This window comes from Salminus brasiliensis, chromosome 25 (genome assembly GCF_030463535.1).
Source record: "Salminus brasiliensis chromosome 25, fSalBra1.hap2, whole genome shotgun sequence".
NCBI lineage: Eukaryota > Metazoa > Chordata > Actinopteri > Characiformes > Bryconidae > Salminus > Salminus brasiliensis.
This window is the reverse complement of record NC_132902.1, coordinates 20,027,211-20,051,945: the sequence shown is the minus strand read 5'-3', so window position 1 is coordinate 20,051,945 and position 24,735 is coordinate 20,027,211. Positions and strand designations below refer to the sequence as shown.

Below are 24,735 nucleotides of genomic sequence, written 5' to 3'. Positions count from 1 at the left end.
GACAGAAAAAATGCTGGGCTATAATCTCTGTTGTGTGGTCCATTCATTCATTTGTGCCAGTATTCACTGTACACACACACACACATACACACATAGGCACATACACCCACACATACCCACATGCAGAGTCAAGTGTAAGCGTGAGAAAGAGAGGGAGAGACAAAAGCAGGGGCATTTTTCACTGCGCCTAATGGAGCCGGAGAGGGCGAATCGAGATAACGGTTTACCTAGCAATCAACAACAACAGCAGCAACGACAACGACAACAACAACAGCAGCAGCGGGGCGAGGGCAGGGTGGCCTGGAGAGCTGAGAGAGAGAGAGAGAGAGATAGAGCGAGAACGAGTAAACACTGACACGAGAGAACACCAATGATCTCATCTCTACCTCTCTCTCACTTTCTCTATCTCGCCCTGAGTGGCACTTCACTATAACTATAAGAGATTGTTTTTTTTCCAGTGTGGAATGTTTTTATTGTGATGAATTAAGCCTAGCCCTGGACTAAACTACTCCGTGCTCACTGGGAATCTATTTTAGCGAATGGCTAGGCCTCATCTGAGTCCACTTTGTAGTTAGAAGAAGAAGCAGGGTATATATATATATATATATATATATATATATATATATATATATATATATATATACCGCAATCAACCACAACATTAGCACTCCCTGCGTAATACTGAGTAGGTCCCCCTTGACCTGACCATTCAAAGCACGGACTCCATAAGGCCTCTGAAGACGTGGAATCGTCTAGCCATCATAATTTGACCCTAGTGGCTCTTACGGTTCTTGTCTATTTATCCTGCTTCTTTTAACACATCACCTTCTGACCGATCACTTGCTGCCTAATATATCCACCCCTTGACAGATGCCAGATGCCTGTAGTTTTCACTTAACCTATCAGTGGTGCTAATATTATGGCTGATATATATATACATACAGTAAATACAGTGATTCATCATTGTTAGTGACCTCTTATATCTTCAACCTCAGGTAAAAATTTATTCATTTTCACAGCTGGAACCGTTCTCGCTCCAATCAGTGGTTCTATGGTTTTGGCAGGCTTTTCTTGCTTACTTCTAGTCTTATTTGATAAATGAGATCCCATTATATCCTTATAGTATAAACACTGGCACTGGGGGGGAAATAACTGTATCTGTGGAGGCTGTCATGTACAGAGTTTTATTTTAGAGCCTAAAAAAAGAACAGTTTACAGTGCGGCTGTAGAATGTATACATGAAGATATACCACTGACACAATTGGATATTGATTATATGATATCCTTACACAAAGGCTCCCTAGCACAATAGAACGTGGCCATTAAGAGATCTGAACAATACATGTCTAATCGACTGGACTACAAATAGGCCAAGGCATCAGAGGGAACTGAGCGCAAAGCTGTGTAGATCCTTTTGATTAATATGCTTCATGCTATATATGAGGTGGTGTTAACAATTACAATCATCTAAATGCCTACTCACACACAATACATGCGATGGATGCAAATAAGTGAACTTTGGTGTGTGGGTGTGTTTGAGAGAGAGCGAGAGAAAGAGAGCAAGAGAAAAAGAGAGAGAGAGAGAGAGAGAGAGAGAGAGAGAGAGAGAGAGAGAGAGAGAGAGAGAGAGAGAGAGAGAGAGAGAGAGAGAGAATCCCTGTATTACAAGCAGAGCTTTAAATGTATCTACATCACCCTTACATGCTATGACCTTAGAGACCTATGTCCTGCCCAGTTTAGAAACGGACACCTAGGTAGACTAAATTCAATGAATTCCAACTATGAATCCTATGATATGCACAAAAGCTAATCACATTCTGATGTGTTTTTAAATAGTCTTGGAGGAGTACAGGGTCAGCAGATTCATATATATCAGATCATATATCAGAGTATTATGACCAACTACATAGTGGGAGTGACTATCCTCCCACTATGTGAGACGTCATGGCATGGACTGTATTAGGTTCAGGAAGGTGGACAGGGGTAGGCAGGTAGTGGAACCGCTTACTTTGTGGTATGGTTAAGAGCCACCCTAGTAAAGGTGTACTTAGAATGGACTTTGCGCACATTGGGTGCCTCCCAATAGCATAACAGTGGTGTCCCACTGGCCACTGATGCCAGAGAGGAATGCCGGCGAGTGTTACCGAACAACTGACGCGTCACCGTGGACCAGTTAATCTTTATAAGGAATACTGTGCAAGCTAGTGTCATCCCAGGGATAGACCAAGGGTGGTTATTCCCAATATTCCCAATATATATATATATATATATATATATATATATACATGTACAGTCATTGTCATTGTCATAGCAAATGCCAAAACAATTAATTGAATTCACTGTTTTTAATTAACATTGGTCATGAAGGACACCCGGTATTTTCAGACACAGCATAAAGTAAAACATTCTTATTTATACTGTAGCATCCTTATATACTTCAATGTATATTTAGTTACGGTTCATATTGATCTACCCCTAATGCTTGTGGACTGTGTAAGTGGAATACTTGTTGGTCAGTATTAAATGTCTATTGACTGTTGTATTCGCTTGCTCTTGTGCTACTGTGGTCTGGGACCAGACATTTGTGTGAGCTACGTCATGGAGTTCTGACTGGGGTGCCTTCGTCCAGCCTTTCCCCAGCACCATGAGGTAATGAGGAACCTTGCTAAGTGCATGAGAGAACTTCAGTAGGTGTATGAGATGCACTCCTCTTTCATTCACACTCATTCAAACACACACACACACACATACACACACACAAATACTCACACCCAAGCTGAAGTGCCAAGCCTATTGCTAACACTATTCCACACTTCCCAGCAATGAATAAACTGTGTGTTTCTGTGCTTTGTTTGTGCCTCCCTGCGCTCAATGCCTTTACTGTATATATTCCTCAGACGTGCCTACACTGTGTCCCAGCGCACGTCACCACCACCGCCACCAGTGCCTCTAACCACCGGCACCGAACGGGCAGAGTCGAGCTTTTAAAAACGCTCGACAAAAAAACTTTTGTTCCAGAGACAAAGCCTTATCTCTAAAGGTCAGTCTCTCGCCGTTGCGGCAGGAGGGGAGTACGTCACAAGGGCACTTTTCAAATGTCTTTTGATTAAAGGAGGATATTACAACACGAGACATTCAACCACGCGGACAAAAAAACTGGCATTCATTTTCAGCCCAGTGAATGACCTCTCCTGAATATTAAAAATGCAACAGGTTCCTCCATGACAGACATATTTTCCATAATTGAAAGGTCAAAAGCAGCATTAATTGTTAATGTAAACTGTTTTGACGGAAGAAAATGAAACGCACACCGCTTTCATTCCAACGCTCTGTCTACTGTACAAGACCTCCTCGTTCGACATGAGAGACAACACTGACCTATCCACACTCTCATTACTCTCCACACACCCTAAATTCACTTTGCAGTCCACAATTTTCACAGGATTCAGGGAAAAAATTAGGTTCCAGTCTTACTCGCTTCATCCTGTCCACAGGTTGAAAAAACGGAAAACGACTCGGAAAAGGAAGGACAGCAGTAGTCATGTGAGTTACTTTAGATTACTGACTCAGAATCCCAGCCTCCGCCACTGACGTCAGCTCGATAAGAATGTCAAACGCTGACCCAAATACCAAATACCCAAACCATACATGTAATCTTCACTTACATACACTTCCTATATCAAAACACCTCTAATGAAGAACAATGAAGGGGTGTGCAACAATACCGGCATAATCTCTGCGTTTCCGCCTTATAACGCAGTCAGTGTTGATTAATTCCTGTTTACTAATCAAGCACAATGCAGAAAGTACAAAGTACACTATCTTAAACAAACCAACCAACTGTTCCGATATTAATGAACATTTGTGCAAATGAAGCTGCTTAATAAAACACATTTCGTCGGTTAGAAGCATGTTCGTCTTTTTCGCTTCCTCTCCTTAATCTTACATCTGTTTGCAGTAAGTCTCCTTGGAGCAAAAAATAAAATGTCTGCCTTGCTTCTCTGTGTTTGCAGACTAGAAGCAATAACACTAATGTAAAGCTTCTAAACTAAGAGCATGTGTCTCAATACGCGGCCTGAAAATTAGACTCTGCTCTTAATGAATAATATATTAAGACGGAGAGCAAAATGGAATATACATACATTATATTGGCAGACAGTTTTATTTCGGCAAAATGAATAACGTTAACGGCTGGAAATACCTGCCTGATATTTGAGAGGGAGAAGAAATACCCAGAAGCAAAATACCCGCCGGCTGTAGTACTCACTTACCTTAAACTACTTCAGACCGACCTGCGCTAAGTTCAATTCGCCCAGTATTTTTTCATTTGCAGTTTTCTATCGCCGAAACCTCTAAAAGGGCACAGTGAAACACGGTAGGCTCAGGGAGCGCTAGTAACGTTCGCAGAGTCATGAAAGCTGACAGTTCATTTTTCACAGGGCCATAGATCTTTGGTTCTTATAAAGTAATGGGCTTTAGGGAGAGGTCTTATGAAAGCTAAGATAGTTAAGTGCTGTGTGCCAGGGATGACACGGGGAGCGGAGGTCCTGCTCTGCTCTAAAGCAGACACCCTTAATCCCAGTCAGGGGAGGAAGGGAGGGAGGGGAGGAGAAGGACTGGAGCTTGGGTAATATAAAATAGTAATAAAGATTAATCTGTTGCTGCTCGTCGGTCCAATGGTCTCTAAACTTGCTTGAAATAAGGTTGAAATCACTCAAAAGCAAATCATGCTTTTCTACTGAGAGGGTCTTATTGGTTTGTTGGTGGCTTGAGAAGTGATATTGTGCATGAAGGTTGCAGCGTGCAACCTTACGGTGAAAGAGTGTAATGCTGCAGCGTGGCTTTCGGGCTCCATCGGATTACGAAAGCTCAGAGGACGCAAAGAATAATGTACCTGCCGTGTTCAGTAGTTTTGTACTTATAAATGTTCTGAGGCGGCAAAGAAGGTGCCGGTTCACTCACCGGAGGGGTCGGGTCTCTTCATGCCGGAGCTGCTTCCACCGCTTCCTGCGTTGGAGTTGCTGGTCAGGCCTCCATTGAAGGCTGTGAGGTTCTCGGAGCTGTAGGCCCGCAGGACAGACAGCATGTTCATCTGGTGCTCTAGGTGGGCCTGCTCAGGCTTCAGCAGGCCAGGGGGACCACTGGTTGAGGAGAGAAGACCCAAGCCAGGTTGCTGCTGTTGCTGCCACTGCTTTTCTAGGGAAGGTGGTTGAGTTGGAGATGGACCAGGACCCTGGGCTCCCATGGACATCTTTGCTCTCTGAGCATCCTTCCCAGACAACGGAGATTCAGGATGCATCCGAAGGGCCCCACAGTCATCGTCTTCCATGTCTCCAACCTCCATCTCTTCTTCCTCCTCTGCCTCTGGCTCTTCATCATCAGAGCGCGTCTGTCGCTCCGTGGTGGTGGGGTTGGACAATGGCTCTTCACGGCCTGCTTCGTCATCCTCGGACTGACCTCCTCGTTCCTCAGACGCTTCCATCTCACCACAGGAAGCTTTGTCAGAGAGCTCGTCTTGACCACCCATATCACTAGCCTGATTAGTCTGCTGTTCCAAGAACCCAGCAGACCCCCTGGAGGAGCCATCGTATATGGGGCCAAAGGGCTTGTAGAAGTCACTGGAGAATGTGCCCATGGAGGCTCCATGCGGGTTCTGTTCCAGGTGATTGGACCAACCAGCTTGGTTTTTCAGCTCTCCAGACTCAGCCTCACGCTCTCTGGAAGGAGGGCCTTCATGTAAATGAAGAAGGCCTGGATGATGAGGAACCAGGCCAGAGACTTTGCCTGAATGAGAAGATTCACCCAGTAGATGTTCTTTAGCTTCTTTGCCCTGGCCCTGCTTGGCTTTGCCCAAGTGGTTGGCTTGCAGGTGAAGGGCCATCAGCTCAACAGAGGCAGTGGTGAAGGAGCAGAACAAGCAGCCATGCCAAGCCACGTTGTCCTGTATGGTGACAGATGCTCCCGGAAGGGTTCCTGCATCAGGCCTGACGGAGAGGTCCAGTGGCTCATACTGGGATCGGCCACCTTCGGCTGGTTTGGCATCACCTGTTTTCTCTTCCTGATTTCCATCACTGGCTCTCTTGATCTTGTGCTCAGCATTCTCCAGGCTGAAGTGTTGGCCATGCAGCTGACTCTCCCGCATCTCCTTCTCCTTCTTCATAGAGTTCAGCACAAAGCTGTCCATGAAGGCCTGCAGAGAGCCCTGGAAGTTGACTCCATTTCCCACCATGCTCTGGTAGGCCCTGCCCAGGTCTGAGAAGCTGGCTGGGCTGTCCCCTCCAGTGGTCGGTCCTTCTGGGCTCTTCATGTTCTCAGAGTTGGGCTCTACACCTGGTCCGTGGCGGTCTCGCTCCCTATCGCGATCTCTATCTCTGGGTGAGCGCATGCCAGAGGGGGCCCACTGGTGTGGAAGCATCTGACCTCCTCGGAAATCAAGGCTGGAGGGCATCATGCCTTTGAAAACCCCACGCAGGACATCAGGCCGTGCAAAGACCCCACTGCCACTGCTGGTCTTGCTGTGGTCGTCCTTGTGATCGGAGGATGGAGGGTGGTTGGCAGAGGAGGCATTTCCATTTTGGCGCTCACGATGGTGGCGTTCAAGGTGGTACTTCAGGGAAGCAGACTGAGTACCGGCATAGTCACAATGAGGGCACCTGTAGGGCTTCTCACCTAGAGAGTCAGAGACAAAGACAGAGAGTCATGAGAGCGCGCCAAACGTATCAGAAAGACTGAGACGAAGACTGGCCACCAAATGCCAGCAAGAAAGACAAGGACATTGTCCAATCACTCTAGTGTCCCACATCCCGCCCACAACTCAACAGTATCCATCATTCGGAAAACAGCCCATCATGCTCTTTGGGAGAGAGGGAGGAAGGGGAGGAGGGGGATTTCAATACGGGTCGATCCAGCTCGATCCAGCTCCACCAAGTGAGCCATCACTCACGTCAGCGCCATAAAAAAAAAACATTTCACCATATGGTGCCTTCAGTCCACTACAGAGATCATATTTTCAACTGACAACACAACTGTCTGGATGTTATCTCTGTTCGTATGGGGGACTGGAGGCAAGCAGGGGCTGCTGGTAGCTGCTCTCTTTCTCTCTCTCTCTCTGTGTCTCGGCCTTGTTCGCTGTCAGCCCTCTGCCTTGGTGGTGAGGTAGTGATTCCTTGGACGTTCTCTATTTGGAGTTTATCACAGAGCAGATAAATCAAACCCTGCAGAAGCTCTTGCTCCTCGTCCTCCCAGAGTGCAACTCTGACCCTTCATCCCTGAAGTTTAATGTACTTCTAATTAACTGCACCCATTCGAAGCTGAACACACGTCAAATGACAACCAGCATGCATATGTGCAGCATATGAGCATTCCTCTTAAAAGGCAGCTTTAGAATGAGGATTAAGGAAAGCTGAGCGGAAAGGAATGCGCCGTAAAAGGAAGCATGCGCATGCCCTAGCACACGGGAAAAAAATGGTTTCGACTGCATTTGCATGATCAGTTCAATATCTTGATATAAAACGCATCCTGCCAGCAATTATAATAGTCTCGAAATGAAAGACAGATCCGCAATCAATAAGCAATAAACAAAATGCTGGGCTTGATTTTTTGAGACCCTGTAATGTTGCTGGAATGAATGGCTGTAGCTGTGCAGCTGAGAAAGAGACGGATGGAAAAAATGGCAAAAAAATAAAGGGATGTTTGTCAAGTATTTTCTGTGTGTGTGTGTGTGTGGGCGTGTGTGTGACTGTCTAAGTGTGTGTGTATACATGGCTATAAAATGTTTAGATTATACACATGGAAACCATTTTTAACCAAGAAAAAAAAATGTTGCATTGTTACGCAAGACTGAACTGAATGATTTAAGTCTGGCTCTGTAGTAAATCATGGATATAATTAGCAAATGGCATACTGCTCAAGTAATTTATCATTATTTGGAGGGCACCATTCCAGAAAAAGACTCAAAGATCCGCAGACCCACTGCACACAGCTTCCCAAATAAAGGGCCACAAATACCAACTCAATACTACATTGATATAAGAGAGAGAAAAAAAGAGAGAGGGAGAGAGAGAGTAAAAGAGAAAGAGAGAGAGAGACCGAGAGAGAGAGAGTCCCATTTATTCTTTTACACTAGAGTGCGTTTGAGGCTTATATTCAAAATAAACCATACGAGATGAGCTTTTAACCCAATAAGTGCTTATCCTCTGAGCAGGATAACAGGGGGTTGGCCTGATTCAATAAGGAAACGTCCCTGATGCAAATGATCATTTTCAATTCCTTTAACTGGACAAAATGATATTCTGTGCCCAAAATTAGAGCCAAATTAGAGTGATCTGCTTTTCTCCCTTTTATTCCATCCACCCTGAGCTTGTGCCTTTTTTTTTGTTGTTGTTATTTTATTTTATTCAGGGCAGCGGTGAATAAATAAAGGACAAATAAATAACACGTGACGGGGTTGTCACCTAATTTCCGACATAAGCAACCATATAAACAATATAGGTTCCCTATACATAACCAATCGCTATGCAGGCAAAATAAGCAAGTACGTTTCTCTGTGATTGTGTTGTGTATCTGTGTGTGTGTGTGTGTGTGTGTGTGTGTGTGTGTGTGTGTGTGTGTTTGTGGGTGCATGTGCACGCGCATGGCGTGTTCTTTGTGCACCATTTGGACTCAGTAAGACATCTGCTCCATCATACGTCAGGGGCATGTGTGACATCTGGGGAATATACTGTATCCTGCCTTGCAACATTACACACAATTTACTGCTAAAGGTCATTATGTACCCGTTAATCCACTTTTAATTGATATCCGCACAAACAGCACAACCTCTGAGAAACATAATGGATCGCCGAGGCACAGAGGTAGTGGAATTATTATTTTTCATCGTTTAATATGAGAAAGAGCTGGAAAAAAAGAGCAAAAAAAAAAAAAAAAAAAAAAGAGAAAGTTTCTCTTGCAAAGCTTTGTCGCTTTGTCTCCCTGTTGATGGACTGTCTTAATAAAAATAGGGGAAAATACACATCAAATTGCCATCTGGTACTGTATGACAGACTCGATATAAATTACAGAAGCCTCTCGCTGAGAGTGGTACATATCTATTATCGGCTCCTAAGTTCGCTTCACTCTTCTGCTTTTTTCACGCAAGCGCCTTTCTGCAGGTCTCTCCTCTCGCAAAGGAGTCCGGCTGAAAGTGACTGCGTCTGGATTTGTGCGATTTGTCACGACTCCATAGTAACCATTCCGAATAAACACCCAGAGCCTCTACAGAAGGGCAATTAAAATAGTTAATAGATATGACATACTTTAAGATGAATTTCCATATGGCTTTACATAATGGTGGAACGGCAGGCCGTGTACCGCAGGGAGAGAGAGATTGACTGGCCTGGAAAAAGAGCTGTGTCTTTTATTTTCTTTGCCTCTTTAAGCTACAGTGCGGTTTATCTATTTAAAAAAGAAGCAGAAGAAGAAGCAGAAGTCAAAAAATATATAAAATAATGTGGAAGCAAGTACATCAAGGTACCCCGGTTCTCAGGACCCGCTCTCTTTAACTCTTGTAACTGTTGTAACTGATGTTTAGCTTTCTAAATTGTCCTTCACTGTAAGGACCATTACTCCAGTTCATGCGTTCGGTTTAAAGACTCGGAGAGAGAGAGAGAGAGAGGGGTCGTTCACCACAGAGAGGCCAAACAAGGCCCGGGAGAAGGAGTACTTCCATTGCTGCCTACAAAAATAAAACAACAATGATAACACAATCCTAACAGTCGAACAATGCGTCGGACGGGGCAACATTGTTCAACTTCCTATGACACGGCTCTGGGTCTCTGAACTGGAGTCTGCCGGGTGACCTTTGTAATTTACAGTGCTTATGGTTTGGAACGGTAGCAACTGACCACAGACCAGCGCTTAATCACTCGAACCTTGGAAATGCCGCTTGATACGACCATAAAACTCACATCCACCGGTGTGAGCCAAGCCTCTTTTGGCTCTTGTTGACTCTCTCGGAGGACGTGTAATGGCCCTCTATCACCAAAGTGACTCCACGCAGGCGATGGCCATCTTTCCCCAGCTCCTCTTTAAATAAAGGTGATTCGGTCACGGCGTCAGCCGCGCGCTCGCCCCTCAAGTTATGCGTAGCCGTTGTCAGGAGCAAGGACCTTTTTATTTTTTACCCACAGCTGCTTACTGCTAAATACTGCCTTGTCCAGAAGGGGACAATCTGTGTCTCTAATTGCTGTCACTGAAGCCTAGATTCATTATGTGACTTTCCCATTAAAATGTGAGCATTAATTTGTATAATGAAATATCACCCACTGCAGTGTTCATTAGCTGTGGCCCCACACTGTATGCCGCACAATGTTAGCTACCTAGAAAACTGCGCTTAATTTCACTAATGGATATTTTCCCACTCACTGTTGGAGAGGAAATTAATACTGTAACATTAGCTCTTTAACTTTTGGAGAAATTTAAATTCACTTCATTCCTTTCAAGCCAGCGTTAGAGAGTCATTAATCTAACATTGTGTTGCACAAAGCCCTGGTCCTCTCGGTAAGCAAACGCCATTGTGACTGGCGCACACCGCACCGATTGAGGGTCGCGTTGTGTCATCTACATGTCTAACTGTTTTAAATCAGGGAGGGATGTTTGTTAAATGTCGGGAACGTTATTTCAGGCATGATAAGGAGGGAGGAGAGGAAGGGCATTAAAGGGGGGTGGGGGGGTGGCGATGGAAGGTGCCTATTCGTTGATGATTTCGGAATCGTCACCGGCAAGGCTGATGAAAGCCATTCAGAGCCTTTGTCGGAATGCTTCGGGAATCAGTTCTCATCATGGCCTGTTTAAGTTGCCCTAGGCTTTGTTGCCTGTGCTTCTTATAGCAGGCCGATGCTGAAAGTGGTGGCCTATTTGTTTTTTTATCCAGGAGTTCAGGTCATTATTCAGGTCATTATTTCTGAGACATACACATTCAGTGGAGCGGTAATTAACATGTACATTCATTTAGCTGTTCTAGTGAACTGAGTGAACTGATCTGGGATCTGCGCTGGATGTGAAAGTCTCTAAACAACGTACCATAAGGGTGCTGCCTTCAGGGCAATCTTATAACTGATCAACGTGGCTTACACATCTTGCAAACACATCAGGGCTTGTGTAAATTGCTGCATCGACAGACTGTGAGGATTTCAGCCTGTAAATACTGACACGCACACTCGCACACCCACACACACACATACACACTCAGGCCGCCCTGGTGAGTTGAGTGAGTGAGTGAGTGAGTTAGCGGCAGCTCGGGACGAAGGCCTCTGCTTCCTCTCTGGAGAAATATGGCCCTTCTGGGGACCCTTACCCTCTTCTCAAAGCAGGCATAACTCAACCTCCCTCGGCTAGAAACATATTTCCCCCCGCTTCGTCCCCTGCTCCCCTGCTATGGGGACATAACCAGGCTGCCCCCCAGCTTAAAGCAATCTGTCTGCAGAAGCCCAACAGCAGCTGACTCAAACACTTTGCTCGGACCTGCCTGTCGACAGACCTGCCTCGTGCTAGCCTTCCTGTATATTCACTTTTCCACTTCGCCAGTGGCGCCTTCTCTTCTGCTACAGTAGATGGACGGGTTTAGGATTTCAGGGTGGCCCAAACAGTTTGAAACTTCCACCCTAAAAACAGCTGTAAAGACCCAGCCTTTATTTTTGTTTAGCTATATGTTCAAAAGCAGTGAATAAAAAAAGCACATTTAACAGGATAAGAATCAAATATAATGATATTTAATTATATGTTCATTGTTCTCCAGCAGAACAGAATGTTTAAATGATGCTGCACTAAAATACTAAAATACTGAATTTCTAACTTCAACAAATAATTGTTTACACCTGGTCGTTTCAGGCATCTTGAGAATCCTAATTGAATTGGGCTTATCCACATTAAAAATGCAGGTGTAAATGCACACAGGGCACATTTAAAATACTTCAGTTTGATCACTCACACCTCAATCCAGATGCTTCCTATGCCAGTTTTCCACATTCAATGAATGTTTATTTACTGGCATCAGTATTAACATTGACAGGAACAGTTTGTACATGAGGAAAACTGCCATACTGCACCCATATTAGTTACATTTGCATTTACTTTTAAATTAGGACTTTCTCTGTGAAACAGGACTGTTAAAATAATGTATCAGATGTATCATAATACAGCATCTCTTTTACTTACAAGTACTTTACTGAGTTTTAATAGACAGAAAGTTCAGAATCTTTACCTCAACAGAATGTTTTAGTTGTTTTTAATGAGTTTTCAATCGAGTTCTGAATTTGTGCTTTAAAATAATTACCACTGGTTTTAATGAGACTACAAAACACTAAATGTTTAGAATCTGCACTTTTACAGAATCTGTTCACTCGTTCTAATGAAGTTCAATAGACTGAAAATCAGAATTTGTATTTTAACATAATTTACAATTTGAACTGTTTTCTTTCAATACACTGGAAGTTTAAAATATTTTTTTTTAACTTGTTTAAATGTTTCAGTAAAATAAGAACACACACTGACATTATTTTGTCACAGTTTTAATAGACTGAAAGTTCAGAATCTGCACTTTTACAGATTAGTTTTTCATTATTTCAACGAGGTTCAACAGACTGAAAGTTCAGAATTAGTTTTTTTTAACATAATTTACAATTGTTTCAATAGACTTACATTTTAGAATCTGGACAGAATCATCATTTTTTCAATGACGTTCAATACACTGGACTTTGATAATCTTCTATATTTATGAGTTTCAGTAGATTAAAAGTTCGGAATATGCACTTACATCATTTTGCCACAGTTTTAATAGACTGAACATTCAGAATTTGCACTTTAACATCATTCCCACTTGTTTTAATAAGTTTGAATAGATCTCAAGTTTAGAATCAGCACTTTGTACAAATTCTAAACTTTCAGACTATTTAAATGCTGCCAAAATGATGTCAAAGTGCAAAAAAGTTGATTGTAATTGAATTTGAACAGAATTTCCACTTGTTTCAATGAGTTTTAATAGATTAAAAGTTTGGAATTTGTACTTGAACATAGTTTCCACTCGTTTCAATAGACTTAGATAGAATGTCTTCACTCATTTCAATGAGTTACTGGTGAGAAGTAAAGAACATAAGATATATATTTTATTATACATATATTTTATATTTTTAATATATTGTATCATTGCCACCAATGGCTATGACTTGTACATGCTATACAAATGTGCTCATGACTTATGATGGTCAGCACTGAATGCTTTGTGATGGGTTTAAAAGATGTTTAGGAGAAACTGTACCAGGTTGACTGGTCTTGGCATTTGTGTGTGTTTAAGCTGGAAGCCCCAATCATCGGCTTTGCTGCTAGGCGTGCCATACAATCAGGCCTTAATTCCCCAGAACAGCACAGCTATGTGCTTCTTATTAAGCGGGACGAATACTATTTGGGTGGTCTCCGTTCTTCCTTGTAAGCGCATACCAAAAAAATAACAACCATCAATTTCCTGAGCTGAGAGTGATTTCCATTTTAAGTTAGAGCGAGAGCACGGGCTGCCCTCGGAGCACTTGTTGAATAGCTTGCTCCTTTTTTTTTTTTTCATCTGTCCCACTCCAGATGATGTTTTAAAGGTAGCTATAGGAGCCAAAGGGATGAGATCGCTGGAAAGGTATTTAAAGAGCGAAAGCATGAAATGACTGAAGCTGTAATGTTAGCTAAGAGGCTACAGATGTGTGATGATCCTTCTCTAAGAGAAAAAAAAATCCTGCAGGCATTTATGGTACACATAGTTTCATACAGTTTTCACTTACATTCTCTCTCTCTCTCTCTCTCTCTCTCTCTCTCTCTCTTTCACACACACACAAACACATATACAGTACATAGCCAATGGCAGTCAGTAAGGTGACCCCGCAGTGCTTATCCTGGTTATCCTGTGTGTTAACTAGGCCAGCTGTGCCTGCCAGTGAGACTCAGCCTTGCTGTGGGGTACAACAGCAGGGGTAGACTGCAGCCACTCGACCAGCACTGTCCACATCATTACTCTGGACCTGGGCTAACTCACCGTTACCTACAGGAGTCATCTCGCCAAGCAGAACAATAAAGCATGCAGGGTTAGGACGAAAGCAGAAAGGTCGTGCACGGCCGGACTCTGTATAATGCACATGGCTGCAGGGTTTTTGGAAAATGGGAATAGCCAGCTTTAAGTCTTCCCATCAAAAGTTTCCAGACACGCTGCTTTCTTTTAAAATTGTCCCAAAATGTGTTTTTTTATTTTACTAAATAAAGTATGAAAATAAACTTGTAATTGTTTAACTGACATAAATCTGAAATTTGCTGATACTTTACGCATAATTTGGAACATTTAGCTTCACAGTCTACAATTTTTTTCCTACGGGAGCTTTTATGACATCCAATTCTAAACCCATAGGCATTAATATGGACTGAGGCCACCCTTTGCTTCTCTAACAGCAGGTCTGGAGCTCTGCAGTTATTGAGTCAGCAGAGCGTTGGAGACTTTTCTGCACTATGCTCTGAGCTCAGCACTCGGCCCTGGCACCGCTCTGTAACCTCACATGTTCTGCCACTTCGTGGCTGAGTTGCTGTGGTTCCTAAACGCTTCCACTTTTCAGTAATACCACTCACAGCTGATGGTGAAGAAATCTAGGAGGGAGACATTTCACCAAATGACGTCTTATTGTAGCAGTGGCTCCTATTACAGAAACACAGTGGAATTCAATGAGCCCTTCAGAACCATCCATTCTCTCTCTAATGTGGGTAAAGGCAGACTGCATGGCTAGGTGCTTGTTTTTATACACCTGTGGCAATAGGCCTGAATGAAACACCTGAAAATAAAGAAGTGTGTCCCAATACTTTTGTCCATATAGTGTATTTTGTGGAGTCCCACTGGGTTCTATTGTAAGACCTATGAAGTTGGGGCGGTTAACTCATTGGTTTACTGGCTTGTAGGTGCATTTGTGCAGGGCCTGACCTGAAGAGCATGCCATAACAAAAGAACATTGAAGGTATTCAGCTGTAAGTTGTTGGCCAGGTAAATGCTAGGAAAGTCAGAATTTGGATTTGGCGGCCTCTTAAAAGACTGTGTAAAACTGGAAGGCCCTCCACGCTCTTACCGTACACATTCACACCATCTTATACAAGGAAATGCTGACTCAGCTTACCTGTGTGTATTCTCAGATGGACCTTCAGGTGGTGCGAGGTGCGGAAGGACTTGCCGCAATAGGGACAGTCCTTCATGGCTGTGCCCACACTTCTCTCTCTGTGCTGGGTGGAGGGCGGCTGGGCGGCCCCTGGAGCCTTCGCCATCTCATCCCCAACGTCTGACAGAAAGAGCGAGAGAGAGAGAGAGAAGAAAAGAGAAAGAGAGAGAGAGAGAGAGAGAGAGAGATGTAACTGTGAGTATTCAGTTTCACTTCAAACCAGCCACATGCCAGCCAGCTTTTCTTCCACTTGTTCCTTTTTTTCCCCGTCTTTTTCTTTCTCCTTTCAGCCTTTTGCCACCCAAATCTGCTAACACCACACAAAGTCAAACACATCAATGGGTTCACGCGCGCCACTCTTCCCCCTCCTCTCTCTCCCTCTCTCCCTCTCTCTCTCTCTCCGCGGTCTGACAGAACGCTGACAGTTCAGAAGCTTTTCAGGTTGCTTTAGAGATGTCGCCCCGGCTCCTCCACTACACTTCCATTCCCCCCGCTTTATCCCTCCTATCATCATCTTTACTGGGTAGCATATGGCGGATTGTGTCAAAACGAACAATACAGGAAAGGAAACAGCTATGTCAGCAGTGGGTCTGTGCCGCCATGTGGCGCCCTGGTTTTGACAGGTGACGTCGGCGGCGTGGCTGATAGTGGAGGGTGATAACGAAGGCCTCGCGCTGATTGAGCTGCTGTCATACCAATACTCTAAATGTGTCAAGACCAACAAGCCCCCATTCCGAGATAATTAACCACAGCGAATTACGTTATTACAGGAGACGTCGGCAGTGTTAGGTTGAGCGAGGTATGAGGAACCCTCTCATATGGTCGAGCTACTTTGGGGTGTTAGATCAAGAGCTCGCTGTGTTACAGAACGCCAGGCTTTCGGGTCAGACTTCCTGAGCGCTATTGGAGTCAGCTTCGTTTCGATGAAAGGAGGATGTGTTGAGGTAATACGTTGGATTTGACTCGTTCATGTAAGAAATAAAGAACTGTGCGAGTGTATTTGCCCAAATTACCATATACAGTATAACCTGGATTAAAATGCAGCAGCTCAGGCGTGAAGATCCTTAATGATACCATTTCTTTCTAGTAAAGATGTTGAAGCTAATTGTGCTGGTGTTCGTTTGGTGGATAATTCCGCATTATCAGCTCCACCAACATGGCTCTGGCTCGGCAGTACAGCACTTTAAACTGGAAATTCAACGTTATGTAACGACTCTAAACAAAATGTGCTACAGTTTCCTGTTAGGCTGAATGGGACGGTAATATCAGTTGCTACTGGTAACCTGTAGAGAGCTCGCAGTAGGCCTGAATTGAGGACAAAGGAAGAGTATTGAGTAGTGCCCTATTTAAGCTGTTCAGTTGCGTTGCAAAAGTGAACACACTTTTTGAGATTTTTTAAAGGCAAAATGACTTTATTTGCTTTAATTTGACATAAATTGGACAAACAAAATATGCACATGTACAAAGAACACATTTACTATGATACAATTAGCAAATTATCATAAAAAATAAATGTTTATGCTAATATAATTCATATTTAAGTTTTTTTTTTTTTTTTAGAAAACATAATATTTGACCAGGTGATGTGCTCGCATGCACTCAACTGTAGATGTCTTCTGGTCTCAAATACATGGTCTTTTGCCATGTTTTTATTACATTACTGTGAGACTCTGGTTAACAGAAGAGCCATGGCTCTCATAAGTTTTTACTTGTTGTATAAATAAGAGGGGTTTTCTGGACATGGATTAAAATGTGAATGTGATTTCATTGCCTCAAACATTTAGGATTGACTTCCACTGAAAATTAGGCAACAGAAATATTGTGACACCTGCTCAATCGTTATTTCTTCCCAAATCAAGGGTATTAAAAAAGCGTCTATCTAGCATTTGTTGTAGTAACTGTCTCTAATGTCCAGAGATGGTTTTCTACTAGAATTTGGAGCAGTGCTGTAAGGATCTGATTGCAATCAGCCACAAAAAGCATTAGTAAGGTCAGGATGTTGGGTGATCACCACCCCACCTCATCCTCAACTCTCCAGCTCATCCCAAAAGTACTGAATGGAGCACCAACCACCATTCCAGAGAACACAGTTCCACTGCTCCACAGCTCCATTGCCATCATAGGGTCATCAATAGGTTCATGTTTATCTGCTCTACAGGGACTGTTACTTCTCTACAGGGATTAGACAAGCTGCATGTGTGTGAGTGTGTGTGAGAGCATTTGCACATCAGTGTCAGTAATGGGTGCAACTTAAAGTAGCTGAATGCATTCATTAGAAGGGGTGTCCACAAACATTTGGACATGTAGTGTAGTGTATTGTTGTGCAATGGCCATGATTACAGATTCATACTGGATTAAAATCATCACTGTAATTACTTAAAGTAGCCCACCAGTTCAGCGCGAATAAGACATTAGTTGACCATCTGTGGGGTCAAAATGTTCAAATGTACCACTTGCTGCTGCTGCACAGATTTTTTTATTTTTTTGTTCTTTTGCTACCAACCCACCCAGGCACACACTCAAACACACACACACTCCAACTTTAACCACAGAACGAGTAATGTAACAGTGCTTGGCCCGGCGCCCGACTGTTGTGTTGCAAGTCAGTAGGCGCATGACCTGCTGCGGCTCAAGCAAAGTTTAAAAGGGCATTTTTTTTCCCCCTGCTTCGCCACATGATATGGTATGTGTGTGGGGCGAGTGAGCGAGCAAGAATCTGAATGGAGCAACCCACTAAAGCAACCATTCCACTCAATCAAAAGCTTTTCTTCCAGTAATCTTTCCTCTTTTTTATATTTTTCCACCCTCCCTCTTTTTAAGAATCGAATGAGATTTAAAAAGTTAAAAGAGAAAGGGTGAAGTCAGCATTCTCTTCCGTTCTTGTGACTGGAATCACGTGGCTGCGATTTGCTTGCCCCGCTTTGCCTACACGCGTTACATTGTACTGGGTGCCCCATTTTTTGACCCAAACGTACACACTACCCATACAACACACACAAACACCTACTCTGACCTAGTTTGGATCTGTATCCTGACAAATTAGCCTTAGTGGCAAGTGTGAGAGCCTTTTAGTGCAGGGAGTGGAGGAGATACACACATACACAGACACTTGCTCACACACACACATACACACGCAAAAACACCTGCACCCATTTAAAACATCACATTTACCCAAAATACTGAGTGTATGACCTTAGGGGGGGCTTATAAATGCAAAGCCTGGGGGTTTAGTATACCGACACACACATACACATATACACTCAAGTACTCTTTATACTCCACATTCCCAGAATGCTTCAATAATGCATAAACTGTGTCACCCTTTTACTTACCCATGTAATTCTGGACACACAAACGCACACCCTTAAACACACACACACACATATATACAGACACACAGGCGGCCAACAGCGCTGTCTTTAATCAGCTGACTGCTCCCCAGCTTTTAATACGGCTGTTCCAATTACTGTAAAAGTCATCCCGTGCTGTATAACCACAAATATTGACAGTTTATTGCACAACACATTTATGACATTTGAAGGTCACCCCATATATTACGCCCCATCCTTCTGCCCAGGGTGTCTGGAACAGAGAGATTTCTCGATAACCCGCCACCTATAACTATTTTCTCCGTATTGATTTTCCATTCCTCATCCCCTCCTTTTTTATGCAAAGGGAGAATCTGTAAGAGACACAATATTAAAATGATTGTCACAAGCCAGGTAAGGCCTTCATATATTATCCTACTCAGACGGAGAAACAATAACTCTCCCCGGGGGTGGCTTTCTTGCAGACGTTGAAGCACAATAATCTTATTCCGTGTTGCGCTTTATAGATGTTTACTGTCTAAGTAATTACACTTGGGGATAATGAAGTTAGATTCGTAATTTATGATTAACTTGTTCATTGTGACCGAGTTAGAATCCATCAAACGCGCTCATACGATGCTCGCTGCTAAACATGGGATTAATTGACTAGAAGTAGCAGCAGCTCGTGGAAAGGGTTAGCTTCTATTCTTCTAGTTTAGTAAATCGATCCAAGCGGCTTAGCTAAGTGCTAAGTGGGCCGTGAGTGCTAACGTGCCTAGAGCCTTGGGTGGACTACATGGCTTTTAAAGTGGTAGCAGATTTTTAAAAGTTCTGCTGATTGTCCATCACACACTAAACGATTAGGGATCGTACACTTCATGACTTTAACCTGTTTAACCAAAAAATGTGGGGCTTGCGTTACCTAAGAGACGCAGATTCAGGCCATCATTTGTGCAGACCCACTTTTGGGTAAGGTCATGGGCGGGAAGAAGAGTTCAACATTAGCTATGCAGGCTGCAGAGCGAGTTGGAGGTGAGCGGCACAGTGCATATTGGATGCTATCCTACAGATGTTGGCTTCTTATATAAACTTCCATTCCACCTTAAATGATGCTGCAGTAGCCAAGATGTACTAGCTGCAGCATCATTTAAGGCAGAATGTAAAATTACAATAAGAAACTGTTCAGCCTATACACTGCCTGAAAACTGCAAAGACGGGACCCCAAAGTCGGGTCGGTAGACTACAGCCAACCAGCACAGACTCGGGCCATACCCGCACTGGGCCATACTGTGCTGTACCGGAAGCTATAGGAGCTCTTCAAAGCTGTAACAAAGGGCTGTGGGATCCGACCCTGGGCCAGTGGCATGAGCCATCTGGGAGGAGGTGGAGTATCAGTCACTCACCCTGCTGTCTGTATGCCTCACACTAGCACTATAGCACACATTAACACACACACACACGCACACACACACACACATGCTAACTACTCACCAGCTACCACCAGGGTGTGTATGTGTTTACTGTAAGAGAGGATATGGACTGTATGTGCATTTGCACACAACTCTGTGTGTGTGTGTGTGTGTGTGTGTGTGAGTGTGTGTACATTCTCTGGAGTCTCTCCAGATGGACCACACCCTGTTCCCATTAATGAAAAGAAAGACAACAAAAACAAAGAGGCGCTACCCCCCCCACCCCCCAACCCTGCTCCCCCCACCACCACCACACACTCTTAATGGTGCTCTCACAATCACACTCGCCACACCAAATCAGGCAGTCCTGCGGTTTTGATTACTCCGATATCACTTTCAGGAAATAAAATAATGCAAAAAAATAAAAGCAATCATAAAAACACACAACGTCTCCCGTCTCCATTACAATAATGTGTCACGTGCCTCAGCCTCAGCCTCAGCCTCAGTCGAGGCATTGACCTCTCTGCTCCTCTCCCCTCCTCGTGCAAAACAGTGGAGGAAAATGGTACAGAAACGTTCAAATACACGGAGAGAGCGAGAGACTTAGAGAGACTCAGAGAAAGAGAGAGAGAGAGGTAAATGTGATGACATCATTTGAAAAGCATTAGGCTTTTAAAAATGCGCCCAGGGGGAGTTGATTTCCTTACGCCGGAGCAACACAACACCATCCGGCTGATGCGCGGCACGCTACACTCTCTTTTTTGATTTGGACCGGTGCCATCTTTGTGAAGCGAGGGCTGGTTCAGGCGAGTTAATCAATTTGAGGTTTAGTTACACTGCTGAGGCTAGCGTTCTACCCCACCGCTAGAAAGTAATCGGAAACTCGCGGAATTTATTAACCAAACACCAATTACCATTAAACACCACTGCATTATCCCCTACTTTTACTACCTGACAAGGACTACTTAATGAAATTTTAGATTAAAGTTATTTAGCCTGCTGATTTATGACGCTCCAAACTCCTAATGCAGCCCCCACGGCGCAGATGCCAGCCCAGGCATTTTTTTTTTTTTTTAGGTGTACACCAGGGACCCCCAAAACCCCTCCGTGGTATCACGGCAACCAAGTCTTACCCAGAAAAGGCACTCAAAAAAAAAAAGAAAAGGCACAAGCCACAGTCAGGCAAAAAGCAAGAACAAGCCCCCTCCCTTGTGCCAGTCTCCAAACCCTGACCCGGGTGTCAACGAGGCAATAAATTCACAAAATGAGAATAAAAAAAAAGAAAGAAAAGAAAGGAGGTAAAAAAACAAAAAAAATCCTAAATTCAAAAATGTTTACCCCCGCTCTGTTTGTGAGATGAAACAGCCGCAAAATGTGTTACATATAAGGCATGTGGGTAAACAGGGGCACCAGATGTTCTTTGATGTTAATAATGGCATTTATTATTAATATTAATTAGACTGCATTCAGCAATACATTTGGGCCATTTCCAAGTCAATTAAGCAAAATGGCATTCGGGAGATGTTGAAACGACATTTTAAGGCAGGTGTTCGGCGGTCCCCTAATAAAACATTTTCGCAACCACTGAAAAACAACCCATTTTCAGCAGATTTTCTGCCTCTTTGTCTGCACAAGAGGTTTGCTTTTTTTTGTTTTTAACCCTCCTTGCTCCGAGCACAGACATCTTTTAAAACACTTCATTTAGACATGAATAGTTTAACCCTGGAAAAGGGCATTTCTTTCTATGTGTTTAGGTACATCAGTACAAACAGTGGTGCACTATTTTACTGTGCTTCTAAATATGTGCTATGTGCTTATAGGAGATTGTTGGGGGGCTAAGCAATGACCTTATGGATCTTAGGAGAAATGATGAGGTTGATGCTCTGAGCACAGGCATCTTTGAACACACTTCATTTGGTTAGAATAGTTTAACCCTGTAAAAATGCCTTGCTTTATATATGTGTGTGTGTGTAGGTACACCATTACAAAGGTGTGGGGTGCACTATTTTACTGTGCATCTGATTATGTGCTTATAGGATTTGTTTGGGGGTGGAGCAAAGACCTTATGGATCTTATGAGATTAAGTTGAATATGAAATAATAATAATGATGATGCTGATGATCTCAGCACAGGCATCTTTTAAAACATAAACTATGGTAGTGTAGGTACACCATTACAAACAACACATGTGTGATGCACCTTTTCAACTGTGCTTCTAATTATATGCTTACAGGAGATGGTTGGGGGTGGAGCAAAGACCTTGAATATGAAATAATGATAAAGATGATTTTTGCTGTGAGCACATGCATCTTATAAAACACATAAGAGTTTAACCCTTGGAAAGGGCCACACTTCGTATATGTTCTAGGGGCACCATTACAAACGCATGTGGCGTACTTTTCTACTGCATATCTAAAAATGTTGGAGGGTGGAGCCAAGACTTTATGGACCTTATGAGATAAAGAATATGAAATAATAGAGCTGGTGAGACGGTAAATATGAAATAATAATAATGATGATGAAGACAGTGGCTTGTGAGCTATTCGTGCTCTGTTCACAGGCTTCATTTAGACATGAGTAGCTCAACCTTGTACACCATTATAAACATGTGTGAAGCATTTTTGCACTGTGTGTCTAAATATGCTCTGTCTATGTGCTTATATGAGATGTTGGGGGGGTGGAGCAAAGACCTTATGGCCACAGATTAAGGAGAATATGAAATAATACTAATGATGATGATGACGGCTTGTGAACGTCGCGGATTAAGTCGTGGATCTGGTGCGTACGGGCAGCGTAATTTCAACAGCTTAATTCTAGGGTACGACACGTGGGGCCAAACGGGTGCACACAAACCAAATGCCACGGTCAGAGCGCTCCGTGCGGCTAGGCGCCCATGCACACGGACCAGTGCTCCTGCCTGCGGAGTAAATACCAGCCTACAAAAAACTAATTACTCAACACATGGTAGCAAAGCCATGGCAGGGGGTGGGGAGGGGGGATGCTGTGCTGTCTGTATAATCCTATATAGATCCAATGCATAAGTAAGAAACACATATATATGGACAGATAGGGATGGAAGGAGAGCATGAGGGAGTTTAAACCCTCCACCCTTGACCTTAAAGAAAGGGGCTGCGGGCGTACTACCTCCAGCTAGCAACGATTTGGCAGGAGGGCCCTGTTTCTTTTTTTTTTTTTTTTTTTTTTAAAGCTCGGTGAGGCTCAGCCATACAATGGTACATTAACAATCTGTGCATTCATTTATCAGCCGATGCGTTTTTGGACTCTGCGTTTATGGCGCAGTGCACTTTTCATCGCTGAAAATTAATGAACATGCCTCCCCTCGCAACAAACATGCACCTGTGCCGCCGTGATGCTAATCACAAACATTTATATTTATTAGCGACGGGCTGAGCGAAAGTGGGATTATAAAAGGAGGAGGGAAGACTGTCCTTTTTTTCTGCTCGCTGAACAGAACGCCACATTTCTTTCCTTTTTTTTCCCTTTTCTCTTTTCCGAGCGCATTTGTTCTGCCTGGCGGCGGAGGGGTCAGGTGAAATTAAGCTTCAAGCGTTCTCTCGTCGATTGTGAGGAGTTCGCAAATCATTTATGGCTTGGCAAGCTTGACTAAACTCTCTCAACCAATAACACTCTTCCTTTATACAGTTTAAGACACACTTCCAAACAAAGGTGATTTAGATGGTTCACAAGAACCACTGTTGGTTCCATATGTATGTGTGAGCAAACTGGTAAACTGGTAAAGTAAAAAAACCTTTATTTTTAAGTCTAAGGTAGACTTTTAAAAGGTACCCCACCCTCACGCATCTCTAAGACAACCCAACTCATGGAACCAACAGTGTTTCTGTGGCTGAACCATCTGAATCATCTTTATTTCTAAGAGTATACGACTCTCCAGCAGCACTTTAGCACAATGAATCGGTCATCCCAATAGAGAGTCAATAGACTCTCACTCTCTCTCTCCTTTCTCCTCCTCTATGTCTCTCTCTCTTGCTCGCTATTTTTTTTTCCTCCACCACACTCACAATTGACTCTCTTCGCACCTCAGATCTGACCACTATGTCTCAAGGTCTTCACAACGTGCCCTTCCCAAAGTGGCACACACCACACACCGGCACAAACAACATGACATTGTCTCAGGAGGTCAGGGAGGTGAAAGTAGCAGAGCCGTGCAAATGAGCCACATTGACAGCGCTCTTGACCATGGAGGCCCCCCTGCCTCGCTCTCTCTCTCTCTCTTGCTCGCGCTCTTTTTCTCTTTCCTCTTGTCTCTCCTATCTCCCCCCTTTCCCTTTCTCTCTCTCTCTCTCTCTCTCTCTCTCTCTCTCTCTCTCTCTCTCTCTCCCTCCCTTCACCAGTGACAGAAGGTGCGCCTCTCCCTCTTTAAAGGCGAAGCCTCTGCCGAGCTGGGGGAAACAGGAATGGTGCCATAACTTTCCGGCTGGCACGCGCCCATCTTTGTTTTCTTCCCCTCTCTCGAGTCGCTTTCAGGCTTCAAAGAGCACCAAATTAAAAAAAAAAAAAAAAAAAAAATTAAGGGAAATAAATGAATAAACAAGTCTTGAAAAGAAGGTGAAAAGAAGCAGGGTTTGCTTTGCTGTAGAGGAGGAGGCAGGCAGTGAGGTCTCACTAACTGTATTATTCTGCAGGGTGATCACAGTGTGGAAAGGGGGTGGGGGGTGATGATGAGAGGGGGTGGGGGAAGGGGGTGGGTCAGAGAAGTACGCTCGGTCCACTGCTGGCCTCGCGCAGGGATGAGAGCCAGGCTTGCGAGCCGTCCTGGGCGCGCAGAGGCCC

The 24,735-nt window shown here is 43.8% G+C and overlaps 1 protein-coding gene across 5 annotated transcripts in view; it reads right to left on the bottom strand.

The window, feature by feature from the left end:
• Nucleotides 1-24,735, bottom strand: part of znf536 (zinc finger protein 536) — a 255,016-nt gene that overhangs the window by 73,679 nt on the left and 156,602 nt on the right. For all 5 annotated transcript variants that reach the window (XM_072671541.1, XM_072671544.1, XM_072671543.1 and 2 more), the window contains 2 exons: nucleotides 15,168-15,326; nucleotides 4,963-6,669 (listed from right to left, as the gene is read on the bottom strand). In XM_072671541.1, the coding sequence (XP_072527642.1) occupies nucleotides 4,963-6,669; nucleotides 15,168-15,326 (1,866 nt within the window). The remainder of the gene's footprint in view (nucleotides 1-4,962; nucleotides 6,670-15,167; nucleotides 15,327-24,735) is intronic.